The 25424-nt window shown below is 41.5% G+C and overlaps 1 protein-coding gene across 1 annotated transcript in view; it reads left to right on the plus strand.

Moving 5' to 3' along the window:
- Window positions 1–23719, plus strand: part of ASCC1 (activating signal cointegrator 1 complex subunit 1) — a 409565-nt gene extending 385846 nt beyond the window's left edge. Inside the window, exon 10 of the mRNA XM_082268081.1 lies at window positions 23378–23719. Within this exon, the coding sequence (XP_082124207.1) occupies window positions 23378–23494 (117 nt within the window). The 3' untranslated portion in view covers window positions 23495–23719. The remainder of the gene's footprint in view (window positions 1–23377) is intronic.
- The last annotated feature ends 1705 nt before the right edge of the window (window positions 23720–25424 follow it).

Consider the following 25424-nt stretch of genomic DNA (forward strand, 5'->3'; position numbering starts at 1 on the left):
CGTACCGACACAGACTATCACGCAATTTAATTGATCCCCAAAGGTTTTAATTGAATAGCGGAATAGAAAATATGATCAAAAAGAAAGTGTATGTATCTCACACGTACACCACCACACTAGGCCCCAATTACTATTGTTTGTACCCCTAAAAGGATGGTTGAGCAGTAGGAGGAGGAGTATGGAACAGGCAGCACCCTCAAATCTTCAGAAGTATGAGATGAACCCCAAAAACTTGGAAAGGTGGATCTCACACGTACCGACACAGACTATCACGCAATTTAATTGATCCCCAAAGGTTTTAATTGAATAGCGGAATAGAAAATATGATCAAAAAGAAAGTGTATGTATCTCACACGTACACCACCACACTAGGCCCCAATTACTATTGTTTGTACCCCTAAAAGGATGGTTGAGCAGTAGGAGGAGGAGTATGGAACAGGCAGCACCCTCAAATCTTCAGAAGTATGAGATGAACCCCAAAAACTTGGAAAGGTGGATCTCACACGTACCGACACAGACTATCACGCAATTGAATTAATCCCCAAAGGTTTTAATTGAATAGCGGAATAGAAAATATGATCAAAAAGAAAGTGTATGTATCTCACACGTACACCACCACACTAGGCCCCAATTACTATTGTTTGTACCCCTAAAAGGATGGTTGAGGAGTAGGAGGAGGAGTATGGAACAGGCAGCACCCTCAAATCTTCAGAAGTATGAGATGAACCCCAAAAACTTGGAAAGGTGGATCTCACACGTACCGACACAGACTATCACGCAATTTAATTGATCCCCAAAGGTTTTAATTGAATAGCGGAATAGAAAATATGATCAAAAAGAAAGTGTATGTATCTCACACGTACACCACCACACTAGGCCCCAATTACTATTGTTTGTACCCCTAAAAGGATGGTTGAGGAGTAGGAGGAGGAGTATGGAACAGGCAGCACCCTCAAATCTTCAGAAGTATGAGATGAACCCCAAAAACTTGGAAAGGTGGATCTCACACGTACCGACACAGACTATCACGCAATTTAATTGATCCCCAAAGGTTTTAATTGAATAGCGGAATAGAAAATATGATCAAAAAGAAAGTGTATGTATCTCACACGTACACCACCACACTAGGCCCCAATTACTATTGTTTGTACTCCTAAAAGGATGGTTGAGGAGTAGGAGGAGGAGTATGGAACAGGCAGCACCCTCAAATCTTCAGAAGTATGAGATGAACCCCAAAAACTTGGAAAGGTGGATCTCACATGTACCAACACAGACTATCACGCAATTTAATTGATCCCCAAAGGTTTTAATTGAATAGCGGAATAGAAAATATGATCAAAAAGAAAGTGTATGTATCTCACACGTACACCACCACACTAGGCCCCAATTACTATTGTTTGTACCCCTAAAAGGATGGTTGAGCAGTAGGAGGAGGAGTATGGAACAGGCAGCACCCTCAAATCTTCAGAAGTATGAGATGAACCCCAAAAACTTGGAAAGGTGGATCTCACACGTACCGACACAGACTATCACGCAATTTAATTGATCCCCAAAGGTTTTAATTGAATAGCGGAATAGAAAATATGATCAAAAAGAAAGTGTATGTATCTCACACGTACACCACCACACTAGGCCCCAATTACTATTGTTTGTACCCCTAAAAGGATGGTTGAGCAGTAGGAGGAGGAGTATGGAACAGGCAGCACCCTCAAATCTTCAGAAGTATGAGATTGTGTTCACTGTACCCCACAAAGATTGTGTTCACTGCACCCCACAAAGATTGTGTTCACTGCACCTCAAAAAGAATTTTGTTCACTGCACCCCACAAAGATTGTGTTCACTGCACCCTAAAAGGATTTTGTTCACTGCACCCCAAAAAAATTGTGTTCACTGTACCCCCCAAAGATTGTGTTCACTGCACCCCACAAAGATTCTGTTCCCTGTACCCCACAAAGATTGTGTTCACTGCACCCCACAAAGGATTTTGTTCACTGCACCCCAAAAAGATTGTGTTCACTGCACTCCAAAAAGGATGTTCACTGCACCCCAAAAAGGATTTTGTTCACTGCACCCCAAAAAGATTGTGTTCACTGCACCCCACAAAGATTGTGTTCACTGCACCCCACAAAGGATTTTGTTCACTGCACCCCAAAAAGATTGTGTTCACTGTACCCCCCAAAGATTGTGTTCACTGCACCCCACAAAGGATTTTGTTCACTGCACCCCAAAAAGATTGTGTTCACTGTACCCCCCAAAGATTGTGTTCACTGCACCCCACAAAGATTCTGTTCACTGTACCCCACAAAGATTGTGTTCACTGCACCCCACAAAGGATTTTGTTCACTGCACCCCAAAAAGGATTTTGTTCACTGCACCCCAAAAAGATTGTGTTCACTGCACCCCACAAAGATTGTGTTCACTGCACCCCACAAAGGATTTTGTTCACTGCACCCCAAAATGATTGTGTTCACTGTACCCCCCAAAGATTGTGTTCACTGCACCCCACAAAGGATTTTGTTCACTGCACCCCAAAAAGATTGTGTTCACTGTACCCCCCAAAGATTGTGTTCACTGCACCCCACAAAGATTCTGTTCACTGTACCCCACAAAGATTGTGTTCACTGCACCCCACAAAGGATTTTGTTCACTGCACCCCAAAAAGATTGTGTTCACTGCACCCCAAAAAGGATTTTGTTCACTGCACCCCAAAAAGGATGTTGTTCACTGCACCCCAAAAAGGATTTTGTTCACTGCACCCCAAAAAGATTGTGTTCACTGCACCCCACAAAGATTGTGTTCACTGCACCCCACAAAGGATTTTGTTCACTGCACCCCAAAAAGATTGTGTTCACTGCACCCCAAAAAGGATTTTGTTCACTGCACCCCAAAAAGGATGTTGTTCACTGCACCCCAAAAAGGATTTTGTTCACTGCACCCCAAAAAGATTGTGTTCACTGTACCCCCCAAAGATTGTGTTCACTGCACCCCACAAAGGATTTTGTTCACTGCACCCCAAAAAGATTGTGTTCACTGTACCCCCCAAAGATTGTGTTCACTGCACCCCACAAAGATTCTGTTCACTGTACCCCACAAAGATTGTGTTCACTGCACCCCACAAAGGATTTTGTTCACTGCACCCCAAAAAGATTGTGTTCACTGCACCCCAAAAAGGATTTTGTTCACTGCACCCCAAAAAGGATTTTGTTCACTGCACCCCAAAAAGATTGTGTTCACTGCACCCCACAAAGATTGTGTTCACTGCACCCCACAAAGGATTTTGTTCACTGCACCCCAAAAAGATTGTGTTCACTGCACCCCAAAAAGGATTTTGTTCACTGCACCCCAAAAAGGATGTTGTTCACTGCACCCCAAAAAGGATTTTGTTCACTCCACCCCAAAAAGATTGTGTTCACTGCACCCCACAAAGATTGTGTTCACTGCACCCCAAAAAGGATTTTGTTCACTGCACCCCAAAAAGATTGTGTTCACTGTACCCCCCAAAGATTGTGTTCACTGCACCCCACAAAGATTCTGTTCACTGTACCCCACAAAGATTGTGTTCACTGCACCCTACAAAGGATTTTGTTCACTGCACCCCAAAAAGATTGTGTTCACTGCACCCCAAAAAGATTGTGTTCACTGCACCCCTAAAATGATGTTGTTCACTGCACCCCAAAAAGGATTTTGTTCACTGCACCCCAAAAAGATTGTGTTCACTGCACCCCACAAAGATTGTGTTCACTGCACCCCACAAAGGATTTTGTTCACTGCACCCCAAAAAGATTGTGTTCACTGCACCCCAAAAAGGATTTTGTTCACTGCACCCCAAAAAGGATGTTGTTCACTGCACCCCAAAAAGGATTTTGTTCACTCCACCCCATAAAGATTGTGTTCACTGCACCCCACAAAGATTGTGTTCACTGCACCCCACAAAGATTGTGTTCACTGCACCCCAAAAAGGATTGTGTTCACTGCACCCCAAAAAGATTGTGTTCACTGCACCCCACAAAGATTGTGTTCACTGCACCCCAAAAAGGATGTTGTTCACTGCACCCCACAAAGATTGTGTTCACTGCACCCCACAAAGATTGTGTTCACTGCACCCAAAAAGGATGTTGTTCACTGCACCCCAAAAAGGATTTTGTTCACTGCACCCCAAAAAGATTTTGTTCACTGCACCCCAAAAAGGACGTTGTTCACTGCACCCCAAAAAGATTGTGTTCACTGCAGCCCAAAAAGATTGTGTTCACTGCAGCTCACACACAGAAAAATGGATGTGGATCACTGACACCTGCCTATCTCCTATCCCACACCACACAGCAATATCGATTGTAGTTTGTAGAACACAGTTTCCCTAAAATTCAGCAGCAGCCTCTCCCTAACAGGATTGAGAAGAGATCGTAGATCGGGACTAAGTGCAGACCCCACACAGCAATATCGATTGTAGTTTGTAGAACACTCTGACCCTAAAATTCAGCAGCAGCCTCTCCCTAACAGGATTGAGAAGAGATCGTAGATCAGGATTGAGTGCAGACCCCACCCCCCACACAGCAATATCGATTGTAGTTTGTAGAAGACACTGACCCTATAATTCAGCAGACTCTATCCCTAAAATGCCTACAACTCGCCCTGCCTAAACACTCCGACCTGTCCCTCAATTCTATCCGGACACAAATGTTTTTTTCCTGCCTGTCTTTCCCTAATCAGCAGCCAGCACGTTGATGTGTGCTCTGTCCCTGATCTAAGCAGCAGAATGAAGACGCTGCGGCTGCCTGGAACTTATAAAGACTTGGTCACATGCTTCAGACGGCCAATCACAGCTACTGAGACATTTGCAGGCATGGCTGGGATGGCTTAAGGCACACCAGTTAAACGATTGTTGATTGGCTGTTGAAAGCCCGCCATGAAAAGAGCGCCAAAGCATGCAAAACCCGGAAATAAAACGACCGAACACTGATTTTTACACGAACATACAGTAAAGTGTCCGTGTCCGTGTTCGGGTACAAAAAATCCAATTATTCGGTACGAACACGAATAATACAGTCCGTGTTCGCTCAACACTAATAAGGATTAGAAAAGGAAGTTGTGAGTCCGCCTAGCAAGACATTTGAACACTCACCCTCTTTTCTGCGGACAAGGGGACAGCCGCTTATCAAATGATTCGGGGATGCGCAGTACATGCAGAGATGTTCGGTCTTCCTTCTGGCACGTTCAGAAAGGGTCAGAGGTGGGCGTATCATTCCTACCTCCATAGGAGTAGGGTCAGCAGGCAACATCCGAGAAGGACTGGAAAATGGTGAGCCCATCTTCTCAGCCTTTCTTTCTCGTAGTCGTCTGTCAATATTGATACTGGTCTGTATCAGTCCCTCCAGAGTGCCAGGTAAATCCGCTCGGGCGAGCTCGTCTTTAACGGCCTCAGATAGGCCGAGTCTAAACTGCGTTCTCAAAGATGTGTCGTTCCACCCTGAATCAGGGGACCATCTTTTAAAATTTGCCACGAAATCTTCAACGGGTCTCCTTCCTTGTTTCAAGGCCCGTAACTGGGTATCAGCGGTACTCTGCTTATTGGGGTCTTCATATAAACTAGCGAGTTGTGCTAGGAATAGAGGGTAAGAATTAAGGAGTGGATCATCCTTTTCAAAGAGAGCGTCTGCCCAGGCCCGGGGTTCACCCGTTAAATAGGAGATGATGGTACAAACTTTAATTTGGTCAGTGGTGTAGGTTAGAGGTTTTAACAAAAAAAGTAAACGACATGCGTTTTTAAATTCACTAAATTTGCTCCGATCACCAGAAAACACTAGAGGAGGGTTTATCTTAGGCTCACGGGGCTGAGTAGCAGAAAGCTGTGTGAGACGGCCAACCTGCTGTCTCAAGGTCTGATTTTCGTTTTGTACCTCTGTAAGCGCAAGGATCAATGCATCTACTTGCTGTTTTAATTGTAGTACATGAGTGGGTAATTCTGCTGAATCCATATTTTTTTTAGGGCTCGATCAATCTGTAACGTTCATGCGTTTTTGTTAATGGATGGATTTTCAGCTGCAGAATTATCACACTCAGTAGCCTTGTAGAGATACTGTTGAATAAACCTATCCAACTCTCAGGACTTCATCACGGTGTACAGCCTGTTATGCAATATACATATACTCAATCAGATGTTTTAGTGGAGGGATAGAACATATGAGAATGTATAGATGAGAGACAGGCTGTATGGTGATTACTAGGAGTAATATTAGGAGAGTTGCAGGTGATGGTAAAGCAGATAGGTTCTGATGTTGTAATGTTCCGGTACCTTTGGTACCCTAAATTACACTTTCCACAAGTGTATGCGCCCTACCATTTACTTTTGGAAAGGTGCGCATACACCTTTAAGACTGGAGCTGTCATCACTCAGCGCCGGACTAGATGGCTATTTAAGGGGTCGGTTCTCACTCACATGTGTTCGTTCAAACACCCTTATCTGGATGCTAACCTTGCTTGAAGCTTCCATGCTTGCAAGCTTACTTCGCTGACGGAACCTCGCTGCGCTGATCCCTGTATCCCGCTACTGGATCATCCGCCTCTCCTGAACCACCCTTCGGCTGTATCGCTAATAGTGCTAAGTACCCCGCAGGGGAATTCTCTATAAACTTATACTAAGCTTACACTATCTAGCTCTGCATAGTAGAGACTGTTTATCACATCTGCATAAACTAGATTGCTAGCTCTTGAGACTACTGCTACTTTTCTGCACTGGGTTGATCTCTTTTGTATGTCCACCTGCTATTCTTTCATCTGCTATCATACAACATTGCTAAACCTTCCTGCATCCATCTGCTACTGTCTCACCTTCAAGTGTCTATCACCTACCACCTCCACTCAACCTATCCCTCAACCTTCATCATTGTGTTACCACATACATAAAGTCACTCTAGGAACCAGCTTGCTAATTGTGTGTATTTACTGGCTGAAATAAGACCTTCCACACATGATGAGTCATTGAGGTTGGGAATGGTATCTCAGCATATCTCTTACATGACTGCTGACGTGGAACTATTTCTGCAGCTGAAAATCCACACCGTATAAAAACGCAGGAGCGTTACAGATGTCTAGTATAGTGCAGATGGTAAGAGGACACAGATGGAGTATACTTAGACAGAGTAACCTAGTGCAAGGATAGTTGAAGGTAGTCCCAAGAGCTAACAGTCTATGCAGATGGTATGGAATAGATAGATAGATAGTCCTGGTAATTGCAGTAGATGACAGTAGGAGATTGGTTAGTAAGGAATCCCCTGTGGGGTACTTATCACTTAGATAGGTTAGTAGTAACAATGTCCATAGATAGAGAGGTGATCCCGTAGCGAGATACGGATCAGCGGCGAGGTTCCGGCGTCAGTTCAGCAAAGGAAATGTCAGCAGCTCCGACTTCACAGGAGAAGGTGCGGTGAACATGTGGTTTGAACGAGCGATGAGTGAGAGAAAGCCGGCGATTGAAATAGCCGCTCATATCGGCGCTCGGCAATGATGTCATCCGGTCTTAAAGGTATATGCGTCTCTTGTTACACAAGATGGGACGCAATTAGCAAAGGAGAAATATGGAACAAGGGTACCAGAGGTACCAGAACATTACAATTAGGTAAGGACATATTAATATTCCTATGTCTATCTCTAAATGCACGTTCTTTATGATCCTAGTCTTCTCTAACCATTTTTAACAGTCCAGAACATTATAGGCTTATATTCCATTTAAAGGGTAACTCAGAATGCACACTGCAAAACATGATAATTTCTTCATAAAGGGCAGATAAGTAAAACCCTCATTTAAGCCTGATGGTGCACGTGCATTTAAATAGAAAATCCACCAAACTCTGTTTTTAATAATTATTTATGCAGGTTTCCCTTTCTTGCACCCTGTTTTGGTTGTTCAATGACCCAGAACTTGAGTTGGCATGGTTCCTTACTGTGCACCTGTCACATATGTCTAGCCAAGGTTTTATCTCTATTGAGTGTTATATCCCCAATGTGCTCCAAAACCCGTCGTGGTAGCTGACGAATGGTCTTGCCCACATAGAATTTGGGGCACAGACACTTGGCTGTGTAGATCACTCCTGAGCTGCAATTGTAAAATTTATTTTAATTGGATCATTGTATCATCCTTTGGGTTTACAAATTCCTTAGTTGTCGAGATGTACAGTATGTGCACGCCTTGCAATGATCGCATTTAAAGCAGCCCATTGGTTGTCGCGGTAACCAAGTGGAAGTAGATGGTTGAGCTATTTCTAGTTCTGTTGAGATAGTTATGTACTAGCATATCTCTTAGATTTTTCCCCCTCCTATAAGTAATTCAATGATTCTGGGGAAGGACGTCATGCAGGTCCTTGTCGTCATGTAAGATATTCCAATTTAGTTTTATGACATTGAAAATCTGGCCTGTCTGATTAGAATATGAGCCAATGAATTGAAGACCTGCCCGTGTGTCCCTTTTCTTCCATTTGTCAACCAGTAAACTTTCTTTTGGAATGTCTTTTACCTTTTGCTATGATCTTTTAAGGTCATGAATTTTATAACCCCTCTGTAAAAATCGCTTCATTAGCAAGGAGCTCCCTGTCTGGAAAGCCTGCTCCATTGAGCAATTTTGTTTGGCTCGCATGAATTGGCCAGTGGGTATACCCTTTTTAAAGGATGCTGTGTGGTTGCTGTCCCAGTGGAGTAGGGCATTTGTGGATTTTGATTTCCGGTAGATTGTTGTCTGAATTAAGCCCTGGGCATCCCTTGTGATGGACAGATCTAAAAAAATGTATACTGTTGTAATTGATCTCACTCGTAAAGTACATGCCAATTTCGTTCTCATTCAGACAATTCACAAACTCCACAAAAGTTTCTTTCTGGGCCTTCCACAAGATAAATATATTATCTATAAAGCGTACCCAGAGAAGAATCCTTGATGTATAATGATCCATAGTTTCACTGAATAACAGAGTGCGCTCCCACCAGCCCAAAAATAGGTTGGCATACGTTGGCACACATACAGAGCCCATGGCGGTGCCTTCCCACTGCCTATATATTTTTCCATCAAATAAAAAGAAATTGTGCTCCATATGAACTTTAATAGTTCCAAAAGGAACTCTGTGTGCGTCCGGAAAACAACTCCTCTCGCATCCAAGAAGAATCTGCATGCCTGTAAGCCCAAATCGTGTCCAGTTTTGCTGTATAGGGCTTCAACATCCAGGCTCGCTAGCAATATATCCTCTTCCAAGACTGTCAGTCAGCTTGTTCACAAAGTCCTTTGTGTCCTCGATATAGGACGGTAATTCGTAGACGAATGGTCGCATGACAAAGTCTATATATTTGCTAGCTCCTTCTGTCAGATTCTCATTGCCGGATACAATTGGACAACCTGGAGGTCTGTTCTGCTGTTTGTGCAGTTTAGGGAGAGCGTAGAAGGTTGCTATAGTAGGGTGATTAATTGATAATAAACGCATGTTCATCCTTGGAAGTTCTTCTAGGTATTCTGGTGTAGGATCTTTTAATAACACTTCATAAATAACTTCATTACTCAAGATGACACATCTTGAGGTAGAAGTGTCTCTCCATCAGGACGATATTTCCACCCTTGTCTGCTGACTTAATCACCAGTGACAATCCCAGTGGCAGTACAAGATAAGCTCACATTCTTTGTGTGAGAGCATAGAACTGTGGGCCTAGAAGCATCTGGTGCCACTATGCTTTTTTATAGGCAGCAAATAATTTTTTATATAAAGCTGGAATCCACATTCTATTATGCTGCCCCAAAGCTGTTGGTATACTTATTTTCTGGAATACCTTGGTGATAGGATTGCCTTGATCTATATAATGAGATCCCTGTCTAACAGACAACGAAAAAATTATAAAGCGTAAGTATGCAGGGTGTTTTCAAATTTATCCTCTCACTTGAACTCTGTTACAACAATAGTGCTACTACTGAAACCCTGGACAACAAATGGTTCTGTGTTCTCTTCCCTAATGTGGGCTGCCAACTAAGAGGGTTAGGACGTGAATACTGGACAATCCCAACGGTTACATATCCATCTTGAAAAGTCATACCTAACTGTTTGTAGGTTAGTGCAACACCTATTTCAATGTATTCATGTCTCTTTTTAATGTTTGCTATTAGACAAGTGAGCTGTCTCTGCCTCCCCCTGTCTGTGTTCTTTTACATGTATGTTGGTGGAACATACTACAGAATTTGCCTGAAGGAGAGACTGCAGATGCTGTTAATGTGTACTTTTTTGCGTGAACTCCATTGTTATAGACTGTTTTGTTTATGAACTGGTATTTCGATACTACTAACATATTGTCATCACATTCTCTTAGGATGGTGGGCTGGCACCAAGTATATCCCCAAATGGGGCCATTTTTGACATTGTTGTGCACTCTTTATGCCCCCAAAGAAACAGGAGGCGTGGGAGTCTCAGTCCTCAGGAAGTATAAAGATACTCTACTAGCTCTATTGATACAAATCTATTCTAATTCTTAAAGACCAGCTTGTTTATCCTTTGAAGTACAGGCCTGTGACACCCTCCAATAGATCTTATAATGTGGGTTCTCTCTAAAATTTGCAAAGCAATTCTGTGCCCGACATTGTCTCATTCCTTATGCTTACAAGATTCTTCCTCTAAGATGATACCACCCCAATATCTGCATACACCAGTGGCACCAATATTTAATAATCCAGGGATCCCACCTGGCCTGGAGCCTCCTTAATTTCAATGGTGGATAGATAAAGGAATGTATTGTTTAGGACACTTTCTTGGTCAGAAGAGTATTTGTACTCATGCTTGTGGTGCTGTACTCCAAACTAATCCTCTTGAGATAAATTCTACACTTCTTAACATTACGTCAGAACATAACTAGTAATATCAAACTGAGAATGATTTTTGAAAACAGATTGCTTTCAGGGTATGGTTCAGAGAGGCAGAATCCCAAAACTCTTTAATTAACACTCCTTGTAAGTTGTCTTATAAACTTGCTTTGGAAAAACATCCTGAAACAGGCATCAATGAGGAAGACTGGAGGGACTGGACCTCCAGAATTTATAAAGGAATTATGATTGTTATACTAATTGAAGCTAACTATAAAGTCTTCTGTTGATGGTACTTATTTTCCAAGCGCCTATCTAAAATGTATCCAGAGTCATCTGCCTTATGTTTTTAACCACTTGCCTTCTGTGCACTTAAACCCCCTTCCCATCCAGAGCAATTTTTAGCTTTCAGTGCTCTCACACTTTGAATGACAATTGCGCGGTCATGCTACACTGTACCCATATGAAATTTTTATCATTTTTTTCACACAAATAGAGCTTTCTTTTGGTGGTATTTAATCATCTCTGGGTTTTTTATTTTTTACAAAAAAAAAAGAAAAAAGACAGAAAATTTTGAAAAAAAAAAGTTTTCTTATTTTCTGCGAGTAAATTTTGAAAATAAATACATTTTTCTCCTTCACTGATGTGCGCTGATGAGGCGGCACTGATGGGCACTGATAGGCTGCACTGATGGGCACTGATGAGGTGGCACTTATGGGCACTGATGAGGTGGCACTTATGGGCACTGATGAGGAGGTACTAATATGCCGCACTGATAGGCGGCACTGATGAGCACTGATAGATGGCACTGCTGGGCACTGAGAGGTGGCACTGCTGGGCACTGAGAGGTGGCACTGCTGGGCACTGAGAGGCGGCACTGATGGGCACTGACGGGCGGCACTGATGAGCACTGGCGGGTGGCACTGATGAGCACTGATGGGCGGCACTGATGAGCACTGATGGGCAGCACCATCAGTGCCCACACTCAGTGCCCATAGTGCTGCCAGTCAGTGCTCATCAGTGCCTAGATGAGCAGGCACTGATGGGCACTGACTGGCAGCACTATGGGCACTGATTGTGGGCACTGATGGGGGGCACTGATGGCGGGCACTGTGGGCATTGATGGTGAGCAGTTAGTGTGTATAGTGTACCTTGTGTAATCAGGGCACTGGTGATCAGTGCCCTGATTACATTTTTCTTTGTCCCTGACGACTGATCGGCTCTCTCCTTCCTCACACTGCAGTCTCTGTGTGAGGAAGGAGAGCTGGTGATGAGAGATGATTTCATTTGTTTGCATATGAGATCATCTCTCATTGGACGGTCCGATCACGTGGTGAATGGCCGCTGTGATTGGCCATTCACCACGATCTGTGATCGGCTGTGTCCAAGGGACACGGCCGACGCAGATTTTCCCCGATGCGCGCTCGTGGGAGCACGCGGGGAGCCTGTGTCTGGGAGGCCGTTTAAAGACAGCCTCCCAAAAATGTGAGTCCGCACTGCAGCCGTACTTCGGCTATAGCGCGGATGGGAGGTAGTATAGAGGAATCATAGAGTCAAGGGCAGCACAGTGGCTATGTGATTAGCACTTCTACCTGGCAGCACTAGGTTTGACGGTTTGAGTCCCAACCATGGCTCAACCTGCCTGGAGTTTGCATGTTCTCCCTGTGCCTGCATGGATTACCTCTGGGTACTCCGGTTTCCTCCCACACTCCAAAGACATGCTGGTAGGTTCATTGGCTTCTGCCTAAATTTGCGTGTATGTATAAACCTGAGTAATGAACCTTAGATTTTAAGCTCCTTGAGGGCAGGGACCAATGTGAATGTACAGTATACTTTATATGTAAAGTGTTGCGTAAATTCTCTTGGCTATATACACTTTATTGTCAAACGTTTTGGGATGCCTGCCTTTACATGCACATGAACTTTAGTGGCATCCCAGTCTTAGTCTGTAGGGTTAAATATTGAGTTGATTCACCCTTTGCAGCTATAACAGCTCCAACTCTTCTGGGAAGGCTGTCCACAAGGTTTAGGAGTGTGTCTATGGGAATGTTTGACAATTCTTCCAAAAGCACATTTGTGAGGTCAGGCAGGTGATTTTGGAGGAGAAGGCCTGGCTCACAGTCTGCACTCAAATTCATCCCAAAGGTGTTCTGTCGGGCTGGGGTCAGGCAGGTGATGTTGGACGAGAATGGCTGGCTCGCAGTCTGCACTCAAATACATCCCAAAGGTGTTCTGTCGGGTTGAGGTCAGGACACTGTGCAGGCCAGTCAAGTTCCTCTACCCCAAACTCGCTCATCTATGTCAGACAAATGAACAAGTTTGGGATGGAGGAACTTGACTGGCCTGCACAGAGTCCTGACCTCAACCCAATAGAACAAGTTTGGGATGAATTTGAGTGGAGAGTATTGAACCCTACGGACTAAGACTGGGATGCCTTTAAAGTTCATGTGCATGTAAAGGCAGGTGTCTTAACTACTTTTGACAATATACCTGTAATAAACAAATAAGTGTTAATAATGTTTCACACATGGTGGAATTGCCCCAAGGTCAGACATATCTGAGTGAGTATGCATTCCTTGATACATTCTGTTACCATGTTGAATATTATAAAGCGGTTGCCCCCCCAAAAAACCTATTGACAATATTCCCAGACATACAAACATTCCTCAAACATTAAATTATTATATTATTCCTAGTGATTTATTTGCGATACCTAAGGCATGGAAGAGTTCAGTGGTAGATTTATGTGTTTAAGAAAACACAATCAGCGTTCGAGAGGGTCTGGAATTTTTGGATCTTTTATGTACAATCTTCTCCCTGTGAGCAGATATTGAGGTGGCAATAGAGATGAATACCTTAACAGGTTATCCCCTTATTTTCTCTTGCTTTCCTCTTTTTTTTTGATTGTTAATCACTGTATTGCAGTTGTTGGAGGACATATAAGCAATTTTTATTCATGTGACTTGTGAATGTTTTTCTTAGCCTTAGGCCCTGTTCACAACTGAGTGTATTTCAGCTCGTAAAACGCTTATCTCTGAAGCCCCAAAATGTTCAACAAGCAAAATCCCATTCATTTCAATAACCCCTGTTCACATCTGAACGTTTTGTCACCTGAAGCAAAACGACCGGAAGCACAAAAAAGTACATGAGCTTCTTTTTTGGCAGATTACAAGCATTTTTGATAGATGTCAATGCCTGCCTCCAATCACATTCAAAAAACGCCTGAAAAACGCCCAAAAAAACGCCTGGAAAAAAGCCCCCAAAAAAACGCCTGAAAACAATATGCTCAGGTGTGAATGGAGCCTAAAACCATAAAAGCAGGTCGTAAATGTAACATTACTTCTATGATGTTACATACTACATGGAATTAAGCATAACTTTGCATAGTTCCCATTTGGTTTTGTTACTATATACTGTACATTGTATTGCATATACATTCAGGAAATAATTGTTGGAAAATATTCTCCCTTTGCTTGCACTATCCTTTTACGTTTTTGTGTACGTTCTATGTATCACTTTTCATGGCAAATTCATGAATATTATTGAAAAAGAAGTGGAAACCCCTCTTAAGAACAGACATTGCAAGATGTTTATGGTTACCTTTGTTATCTAGAGAAGCTTCTTTTGCCATCTTTGAATTTGTTTCAGTTGGTAATGCCCTGGATCCATGCATAAGCTGCATCAACTGGCTATCTGGCTGCACCAAGTGGTCTTAAAGCGGTAGTAAACTCAGTCATAGCATATCATTTGAAAGCATTCAACACCAGTAACATGCAATGTTCAATGTAATTGAGTGAAAGCAATCAATTGTGCGTTTTCCTAACCTGTATAATTTGATATTTTTTGATCGATTTGTTGGGATGTTGAGCGCCGCCATCCTTTCTGTGGTTTTCTTCTGCTGATCGCTGCTGTATTTCCGCCCACAGTATGTGTATTCTTCCGAAATCCCGCGCATGCGCAGTAGACACCGAAACCAAGCCTCGTTTTGGTTTCATTCACCATTTGGACAACCAATAGGAGGCTCCCCCCCTTCTCCACAATCTAATAATAGGGAAGTCTCGCGGGAGCACGGGGCTGACGTCTAGTAGAGGAAATGACGCAGCCCCGCAATAGACACTGAATTATTCCGGCAAGCTCATTATCTTGCCGGAAAAGAAGATCAAAATGAGCATGCGCGAGTGACGTAGTTTATTGCATTGATCTAAATCGAAGGAGAACGGCAGAAGTGACAGGTAGGGGAAAAGGTTGGTCATATAATACTGACACAGATCATTTGGATAATGCAATGTTGTAAAATCGATGATACTACCGCTTTAAACATTGCATTGAAGTTTTAATAGTCTTGCTGTGGTAGGTACATAGTAATACAAGCACCAAAATACCTACCTTTTTCTACCTTACCCATATATTGATTCTCTGTTAATGGTGGGAAGTGATGTTGGGGGGGCGTTGGATAGTTTTGCGAAATCATGCTGCGGATTTGACATTGTTTTTTATTTTCATGTCATGCTTGTGCTAGAAAATAATGGTTTGTTTTGCATTCTACTGTTTATAATCAACATACGAAAATCTGCAGTAATGTGCTGGACAAATATATTTCTTGTTGACCTAAACTACGTTGATTTAAGCAGTAAATGGGATTGCCTGAATTTACTTTTTAGTAATATGTCAATATTCCAAGCAAATAAGAAAAAAAAATAAAAATCTGTGACTATCTCACGATTGTATTGTATCTGTAAAACATAGAACACGACTTGTCACAGCTTCAGACCTAATATGACTTAGCAGGAAACACTTACTTACTTTTTTCCTGTTGTGCTTTCAATTTTATGAAAAGCAGCAGCAGGATGAATCTGAAAACACAATAATCAAAACACATCTTTTTTATTCAAGCTGCTACATATATGAAAGCGAAAAAATATAATAAAAAAAGCTTATACATTAAATAGGCACATTAAATAGGTACACTACATGCAAAATAAGCTAAATTTAATATGTGAAGAAAATTATGTGATTTTAATAACATTTTTAATAAAGTTTGCCGGAAAATTATGCAGGAACATTACAGCTAATATACACTATATTACCAAAAGTATTGGGATGCCTGCCTTTACACGCACATGAACTTTAATGGCATCTCTCTTAGTCCGTAGGGTTTAATATTGAGTTGGCCCACCCTTTGCAGCTATAACAGCTTCAACTCTTCTGGGAAGGCTGTCCACAAGGTTTAGGAGTGTGTCTATGGGAATGTTTGACCATTCTTCCAGAAGTGTAATTGTGAGGTCAGGCACTGATGTTTGACGAGAAGGCCTGAATGACTAATTCTCGTGAGTTAGTCTGCTCTCTAATTCATTCCAAAGGTATTCTATCAGGTTGAGGTCAGGACTCTGTGCAGGCCAGTCAAGTTCCCATAAACAAATCCCCCAAAGTTTTACTTGTTTGCAGTCTTCTCTTGTCTAAAACCCTTCAAAAGAGCACAATTGTGATAAAACCCTTCTGCATCTGTGAGACGTACAGAGAAGAGGGTGGAGAGCTGTAGTTACAGCTCGTATACACTGTGTAAGAGCTGATTGAAGGAAAGAGACACTCCCTCCCTCACATAGGCAGAGGAATGAAGGAACACGCAGAGCTGTATTCTGAATAGGCAAGCTGTGTGCTTATCTCTCTCCCCATCGCAAATTTTTCTCATGTGTTGGGAAAACTTCTGAGTAGTGACTCATGCTGATAACAGAGGAATGAAGTACCAGAGAGAAACCAAACTTAGAGCTATGAAGAGAGACAATAAACACTACAGATATACACTGCCTGGCCAACAAAAAAAATTTGCCACCTGGAATTAACTAAGCAACTAACTAAACTAAGCATGTAGTAACTATCCTATTGGATAGTTACTGCATGTGCCCAAAGAATGAGGTCAGCTGACTACCTGAATATACTGAATGACCAGGTTATTCCATCAATGGATTTTTTCTTCTCTGATAGCACGGACATATTCCAAGATGACAATGCCAGGATTCATCTGACTCAAATTGTGAAAGAGTGGTTCAGGGAGCATGAGACATCATTTTCACACATGGATTGGCCACCACAGAGTCCAGAACTTAACCCCATTGAGAATTTTTAGGATGTGCTAGAGAAGGCTTTGGGCAGTGGTCCGACTCTCCCATCATCAATACAAGATCTTGGTGAAAAATTAATGCAACACTGGACGGAAATAAATCTGACATTGCAGAAGCTTATCGAAACATACCCACAGTGAGCCATAATCAAAGCTAAAGGCGGTCCAATGTGTGTGACCTGTTTTTATGGCCAGGCAGTGTATACTGCAATCATATACCCTCTTAAGTGTCTTTTCTCCAAGGAGAATACATTTAACCACTTATGGACCGCCCGCCACAGTTTTACATTGGTACTTTGACATTAAATACTGGGATTATGGCAGCAGATCGCCAACTGATCTCTCTGTTTCTTCTTCACTCTCCAATGTATTCTGCTCCCCACTAGATGTGGATCGTGATCATTTTTCGCCTCTTCTTTATCTGCTTCATTCTCTTGTCCTAGTTAGATCAAATATCTCATCCTTTGCCCAGTCTTGCAGGTCCCTTTGAAATTTAGATTGCTTAGTCTGTCCTAAATGAGGTATGTACCTACATATCTGGTAGGAATGCACGCGGATACAGCTGTTTTGGAATACCATTTTCCAAATTTATATCGATATCTACGTTGAGTCTCTTACCCCTTCCCCTTCCCCTTCCCCTTCCATAGTGTTACTATCGATACTCCCAGGTTCTGTAAAATCACAGAAAAATTGTCTACTATGATTCTTTCTCTCAGAATTGATGCCTCCTTTAGCACGGTGGGTAAATACAATTAACTACATCATGTTGATGGAGGGGATGCAGGCACGGAAATCAAACTCCTGGGAAAAGTTCACTACTTTACTACTAGTACAGCTGGATGCACTATTTGGTCCCTGAGAAGCTTCAAAGTCGCCTTCCGTAATGTAAGCCTTGAGATCCCCTAGCGCTGGAGCTCCCTTTTTAGTTTGTAGTTTTGTACAGTAGAGCCTCACTGAACACCTCAGCATCCCCAGATGGGCCTGCCCTGATCTCTCTTTTACTTTTATTCTTACACGCCCTTTCTCATAGTTCAGGTTTTACAAACCTTTCTTTGCTTCTCCTTCTTTTCTTCTTCCTTTTCTCTGTCTCTTTTCTATCTGCCCCCCCCCCCCCCCCCGGCTCATATAATCTTCAAGGGCATAACCGTGACGGGTTTTTCGCCATTTTGGAATTCATTTTTTAGTATCCCACATATGGCATGCAGTTGGCCTTAGGGTCTATGTTTACTATGTGAATTCTTGTATTTTGCGCATGTTATCCATATGCCTTATTTTGAATATGGGTTTGACCGAATACATGTGATACACTGGAGTTGGTAATTGTTAGTTTTGAACCCTACCCATTTTATTGTATCTTTGTTAAAATTCAATAAACATATATTCAAATGTAGCAATTTAGAATGGCATCTGTGAGCAGTATAAAAGCTCTGAGGAACAAATATATGTGTAAAACCCAGCTAAAGATTTTTACATAGACTTTTTTTATAGACCTGTTAGAAATTAATTGCAGGCTTATAACAACAAACCATCTATGGAAATTCAAACCTGTTGAGGTCTAGATAATGCCATTATATTAGTTAATCTTCAGCTACATCTGTTTATTTCCCTTGTTATAATGCTTTGTTTTTTGTGTGGAAATGATGACTCAAACACCCTGGAAGTATATTATGTTTTCCTCCTGTTTGTTTGAGGTTGCTGTCATTCAGTGATTTGACATTGTTTATTACACTTGACAGGTGATTGTAGCTGTTGGAGCTATTTTGCTGTTTTATTTTGCTATCTAGAATATGAATGAAGACAAACAAAGCAGCATAGTGAAGTAAGGCCATTGTCATAATTGTATGTTCTTTTTTCTTCATTAGTGAAAGCTTTTTGCAGTTTGATTTTCATTGCAAAGCATTATGCAAGTCACAGTAATATTTCACTAAATTCTTAGTGGGAAATTCATTAGGAAGCTGGCAGACATTGATTTGAGTGCTATTAGAGAATTGAAAAGCATAAAACACTACACAAGCATCATACAGCCTATGAAAAATTATTTTTTGAAAGCAGTGGTAGATGCTTGTGACTACCATTTGACAGCTTTAATAAAGAGCAATTAAACCTTAGATTTGGCAGTAAAAAGTATATTATATTTTAAAAGAAACTCCTGGCTTCATGTTTGTTTGATACATTCAATTTGAATCCACCAATTTTCATGTATGTGTTATAAAGTAAACAAAGATACAATGATGATTATAAGAAGAATTATATACAAGGAGGCGGTATGTATTGTTGTTTAGTTAATATTGATATTTTATAGCTCGAAAATCAGTTATGTATCCCAATATTGATTGATCTGCTCTATGGCATATACCTTCTGCTTACAGCGGTCCAGACAGTGAGGAGCCACAATTAAGAATGTACTTTCCTTAAGCTAATGTACTCCACTGCTTTGAGAAATGCAGAAAAAGATTGGGCTCCTTTTAAGAAAAAAACATGAAATCCCGAATCCATCAGGAATAGAAACCTCTATCTTTTAAAGGAGAGCTCCTGAAATGATCTCTTGAAAAGGCAGTAGGAGTTAAGTGTAACGTGTATATTACTCTTAACTGTGCCCTTCTTACCCAAATGCCGTTTGTTGAAAAGTTGGCTGTAGCAAGAGGACGTGTTTTTGCTAAAGGGAGAACGGTACAATAATGAGTGTCTGCAGGCAACAGTGAAGCATGGTGGAGGTTCCTTGCAAGTTTAGGGCTTCATTTCTGCAAATGGAGTTGGAGATTTGGTCAGGATCAATGGTGTCCTCAATGTTAAGAAATTTAAGGCAGATACTTATCCATCATGCCATAACATCAGGAAAGGAATATAATTGGCCCCAAATGTATTCTGCAGCAGGACAACAAACCTAAACATACAGCCAATGTCATTAGGAACTATCTTCAGCGTAAAGAAGAACAAGGAGTCCTGGAATTTATGGTTTGGCCCCCACACAGTCCTGTTCTCAACATTGAGTCTGTCTAGGATTACATAAAGAGACAGAAGGATTTGAGGCATCCTACATCCACAGAAGATCTGTGGTTAGTTCTCCAAGATGTTTTTGAACAACAAACAAAGTTCATTCAAAAACTGTGGGCAAGTGTACCTAGAGGAATTGATGCTGTTTTGAAGACAAAGGGTGACCACACCAAATATTGATTTAATTAGATTATTTAGATTTCTCTTCTGTTCATTTACTTTCTATGTTGTTAATTGGTAAAAATCAACTATTCCTGAAAGCATTCTTATATTACAGCATTTTTTTCACATCTGCCTAAAACTTTTGCATATATATATATATATATATATATATATATATATATATATATATATATATATATATATATATATACTATATTGTCAAAAGTATTGGGACGCCTGCCTTTACACGCACATGAACTTTAATGGCATCCCAGTCTTAGTCCGTAGGGTTCAATATTGAGTTGGCCCACCCTTTGCAGCTATAACAGCTTCAACTCTTCTGAGAAGGCTGTCCACAAGGTTTAGGAGTGTGTCTATGGGAATGTTTGACCATTCTGCTAGAAGCTTATTTGTGAGGTCAGGCACTGATGTTGGACGAGAAAACTTGGCTTGCAGTCTTCGCTCTAATTCATCCCAAAGGTGTTCTATCGGGTTGAGATCAGGACTCAAGTTGCAGGCCAGTCAAGTTCCTCCACCCCAAACTCGCTCATATATGTCGTTATGGTCCTTGCTTTGTGCACTGGTCCAAATCATTTGGTGGAGGGGGGATAATGGTGTGGAGTTGTCTTTCAGGGGTTGGGCTTGGCCCCTTAATTCCAGTGAAGGGAACTCTTAAGGCGTCAGCATACCAAGACATTTTGGACAATTTTAGATTATAGATGGTGAAGGCGCCTGGTTATAATGTTTTGGCCCTTGATGTAATGCAAAAACCTGCTGCCCTTTTTTATTTTAATGGTGGTGTGCCAAAAAAATACAAGTAGTAGATAAGTGAAAAAATAGGCGCTGGTAATCAGGTAATCAGTGGTGGTGTTCCAGGTGTGTTAGGGGGTATTAGATTGTCTACACCAATCAACCAATCTCTATGGACATAATTGATTGGTGTAGACAATCTAATACCCCCTAACACACCTGGAACACCACCACTGATTACCTGATTACCAGCGCCTATTTTTTCACTTATCTAACTTTTTGGACAATTTCATGCTCCCAACTTTATGGAAGCAGTTTGGGGATGGCCCCTTCCTTTTCCACAATAAATGCGTACCAGTGCACAAAGCAAGGTCCATAAAGACATGGATGAGAGAGTTTGGGGTGAAGGAACTTGACTGGCCTGCACAGATTCCTGACCTCAACCCGATGGAACACCTTTGGGATGAATTGGAGTAGAGACTGTGAGGCCTGGCCAACATCAGTGCATGACCTCACAAATGCGCTTCTGGAAGAATTGTGCATACCTCATGAAAAGCATTACTCGCTTGGGAGCCTTGTATGTAGTAACACAAAGACATGGAGTGCCGCTCAGAGCACTGCAAAACTTCACCCTGCAGTCTAAAGCACAGATTGGGTGCTTACATTCAATCAAGCTCATCCAGGCTAGTTAAAACAGTAGGCAGGGCAAAACATGTCAGAGGAGCATACCCAGGAGAAGTTCAGGCTGAAGCCGTATCTTTACCTCTCTATATAATGGCTGGCTTCTGGTGTACGGCGTTCTACCTTCTGTTATTCAAACACAGTGCCTTGTTATGCACATTCTCAGCATTTAGTTACAGATTTTACTGAAATATGGCATTGCAATGGGTCAGTAAAATGCAACAGACTTTTCTTTCTTTCTTTTTTTTTTTTTAATGACGCAGTTTCATTTAGACTTTAAACTTTATGATTATTACATTTCTCGGCTTATGGTCAGAAGTATTGCAGCTAAACGTGCTGTACAGAATTTTATGGCAAGCCACATCTGCTTTAAAAATAACAATAGTTTAAATATTTATGGGGCTAACTGTACCATTCCCCTGCCCCATCCAATCTGTAGTACCCGCTATGGACCTCAGATCAGCTGGTGTTGAATGCCATGGGCCACATCCTCCAAATGCCAGATAAGACAGCTCATCAGTCCTCTACACTGTGCTGGTGGGATGTAGTGTTCTTTTAATGAGCAGCCTTTTCACCCTAAACTCCCATATTAGGCTACCTATTTACAGGTTTGCAAGTAGACCACTTCTCCATTGGAGTCTATAGAGGTAAGGCCTTGCATGTACAGTATGCCATAGCCCACTGACTCATTGGAAAGTATGAAGAAGATGCCTGAACTGATGTTGGGCACACCCTGGGGGGGGGGGGGATGTCCATTGATCTGAGGACTCAAATTTAATGATGAGGAGGAAGAGTGGTGGGAAGTTGGCCCTACAAATATTAATTCTGTTAGTTCCTAGAGCTGTTCATATCATCTTTGTTTAACCTTGCCCACTGGAACTATAGGACGTGGGTTTATCTGAAATTCACTGAAAGGCCAGACTGGTGTAACTGGTAAACAGTCTCTTGGACAAAACCGTCTGGTTTCTGGTGTAGGGATCCTCACAAAAAAAAAAAAAAATGATAAACAAACACCACTAGGTAGCAAACCTATTTGACTAGATGGCTTTTTCTGTTCTTATATTACCAATGGCTTAATAATGGATTGCTAGAGACAGGGTATGCATTCAGGAGAGGTCTCAGGTGGCATGCTTCATTGGATAATATGTCATCCTTGAAAAAGCATCAACAAATCCTGAAAGCTTGATGTAACATAGTTTTAGAAATAGAAATAGCAGTTGACAGATTTCACATATCTTTTTCTGTTTTTTTTCTCAATAAAAACAAATTTGTTCATCTCTTCCTTAACAACTTCCTAAAAATGCCACCTTAGGCAAGATACTTGCCTTTCCCTGTGGCAGATGTGATCATTTACTAACCATACCTTAATTCAAGCACTAATAGCTTATATCTTCATCCAAATGTATCTGAAAACCATCTCATAATTGAAGCTGGAAGCACCATGGTGATTAACATGCAAATAGCCAATTAGTATTTAAAGTATCTAAATTTTCCCACAGGAACATTATTCCCAGAATCCTCTGTATACCGAAAAACAGACATCTTAGCTAAATCTACTTTCAGGCTAAAAGTCTTCTGGCAGTGAAGGAGTTGCGGAAATATTTTGATGCCTTTCACATGTTTGGTCTCCTGATGTAAGTGAATTTTGAATGAACACAGACCTAAAATAAGCCCCTGGGAAGTCTTCATGCTGAATCCTGTGTAACCTCGGCAGCAGTGTGAGATGGAAATCTTGTTTGACAGAAGAGCACTGTGGCCTATTGAAAATAATGAAATAAAGTGATATTATTGAGCTTTTGCCCTATAACTAATCTATCCCTAGTGACTGCTTACATGGAATATTTTTGTCTTTTCAGATTTTTGACAAGTTCTGTTTTGGAGAAGTGGAGCTGGACATGGTTCACCTTTCTCAGAGGTTTTCTACAGATAGCTCTGGCTACTACACATCTGCTGGACACATCCAAATATCCTGAGGATCCAGCTTGTAAACAACTCCTATAATCCTCTGCTGGAGGATTCCAAGAGATTAGTTGGTATATAGTGGTTTTCTAGGAAATTATTTTCAATGTTTCCTAGTTGCTCAGCATTGGGATGTGTAAACCAAAAAAAATAAACAACTCTGAAACACGGTTTAACCATTTTCTTATATTTGTATGTCAGAAAGGTATACAATGATTTTAATATTAGAATGACCCCTAAATCCCGTAAAAACAATATTTAAAATTCTATGTAAAATATTCACTGTCTAGTTAAAACAAAACTTCACCCAAGCATCATTCCCCTGGCAGAGACTTGCAACATGTCGTGCATGCATGGGGATCCTGGTGCATGCTTTTGTTGTTGACATCAGTTTGATATCAGTTTGAGATGTCTTTAATGGAAAAAACAAAACTCATATGGTGCAAACAAAAGTCCATCGACATAGGCCCCAATACTCACCTCTTCCACTGACTACAATGCCAATCTCTGCTGTAGAGAAGGAAAACCACCAGCTAAAGATCCTGCAGAACCTGACACTTCTGGTAGTCTTTATAAACAATACATATATAATGAATAATAAAGTGCTAAGATTAAGTGTCCATAATATAACCATTAAGGTGCAAAGTGATTTGTTAAGGTGCAGTCCAATAAATGCTTCTTCAACAGAAAACTAAAGTGCCAAACAGGTGCTCGAATCCATAAAAGTGCCCAAGTGCTCTTCAGGAAAAAGGCCCCCAATGGGGATGCACTCACCAGATTTTGGGTAAAAATGAGCCTTGAACATGTATAATGTTCCTTGATCGGATCACAGGATCAATGCAGCTACCCTAGCATATGAGATATCCCTCAAACGGATGGATGGATGACATGCACCTCATAGACTGGCTCCTTAATAATTCGTCTCCTCTCTCTCTCCCATGTGTGTTTCAAATATAAAGAGAGAAGCCATACATAGTGAAGCCCGTAATATTTATTTGAAACAGAATGGTAAGAATAATACTCACAAAGTATCTTTAAAAAATCCGCAATAAACAGCATTAAGCAGCCTAGCACAGTCAATCCTCCAATTTCCGTGTCGCTGCCGGCGTGCGTTCCACGGTGGTTAACAGGAAATGACGCTGCAAAAGCTCCGCTGCCCGGAAGTGCGTCGACGCGTTTCGCCCGCCTTAATGGGCGTTATCAAAGACTTTGATGTCTTTGATAACGCCCATTAAGGCGGGCGAAACGCGTCGACGCACTTCCGGGCAGCGGAGCTTTTGCAGCGTCATTTCCGGTTAACCACCGTGGAACGCACGCCGGCAGCGACACGGAAATTGGAGGATTGACTGTGCTAGGCTGCTTAATGCTGTTTATTGCGGATTTTTTAAAGATACTTTGTGAGTATTATTCTTACCATTCTGTTTCAAATAAATATTACGGGCTTCACTATGTATGGCTTCTCTCTTTATATTTGAAACACACATGGGAGAGAGAGAGGAGACGAATTATTAAGGAGCCAGTCTATGAGGTGCATGTCATCCATCCATCCGTTTGAGGGATATCTCATATGCTAGGGTAGCTGCATTGATCCTGTGATCCGATCAAGGAACATTATACATGTTCAAGGCTCATTTTTACCCAAAATCTGGTGAGTGCATCCCCATTGGGGGCCTTTTTCCTGAAGAGCACTTGGGCACTTTTATGGATTCGAGCACCTGTTTGGCACTTTAGTTTTCTGTTGAAGAAGCATTTATTGGACTGCACCTTAACAAATCACTTTGCACCTTAATGGTTATATTATGGACACTTAATCTTAGCACTTTATTATTCATTATATATGTATTGTTTATAAATACACTTTTTGGTTGTACCAATCAATTTTTTAGAGCATCAATGTTTTAGGGCACCAATTAATTATTGTAGCACATTTATATATATTTATAA

Source organism: Pelophylax lessonae (assembly GCF_965119305.1).
Source record: "Pelophylax lessonae genome assembly, chromosome: 9".
NCBI classification, from domain to species: domain Eukaryota; kingdom Metazoa; phylum Chordata; class Amphibia; order Anura; family Ranidae; genus Pelophylax; species Pelophylax lessonae.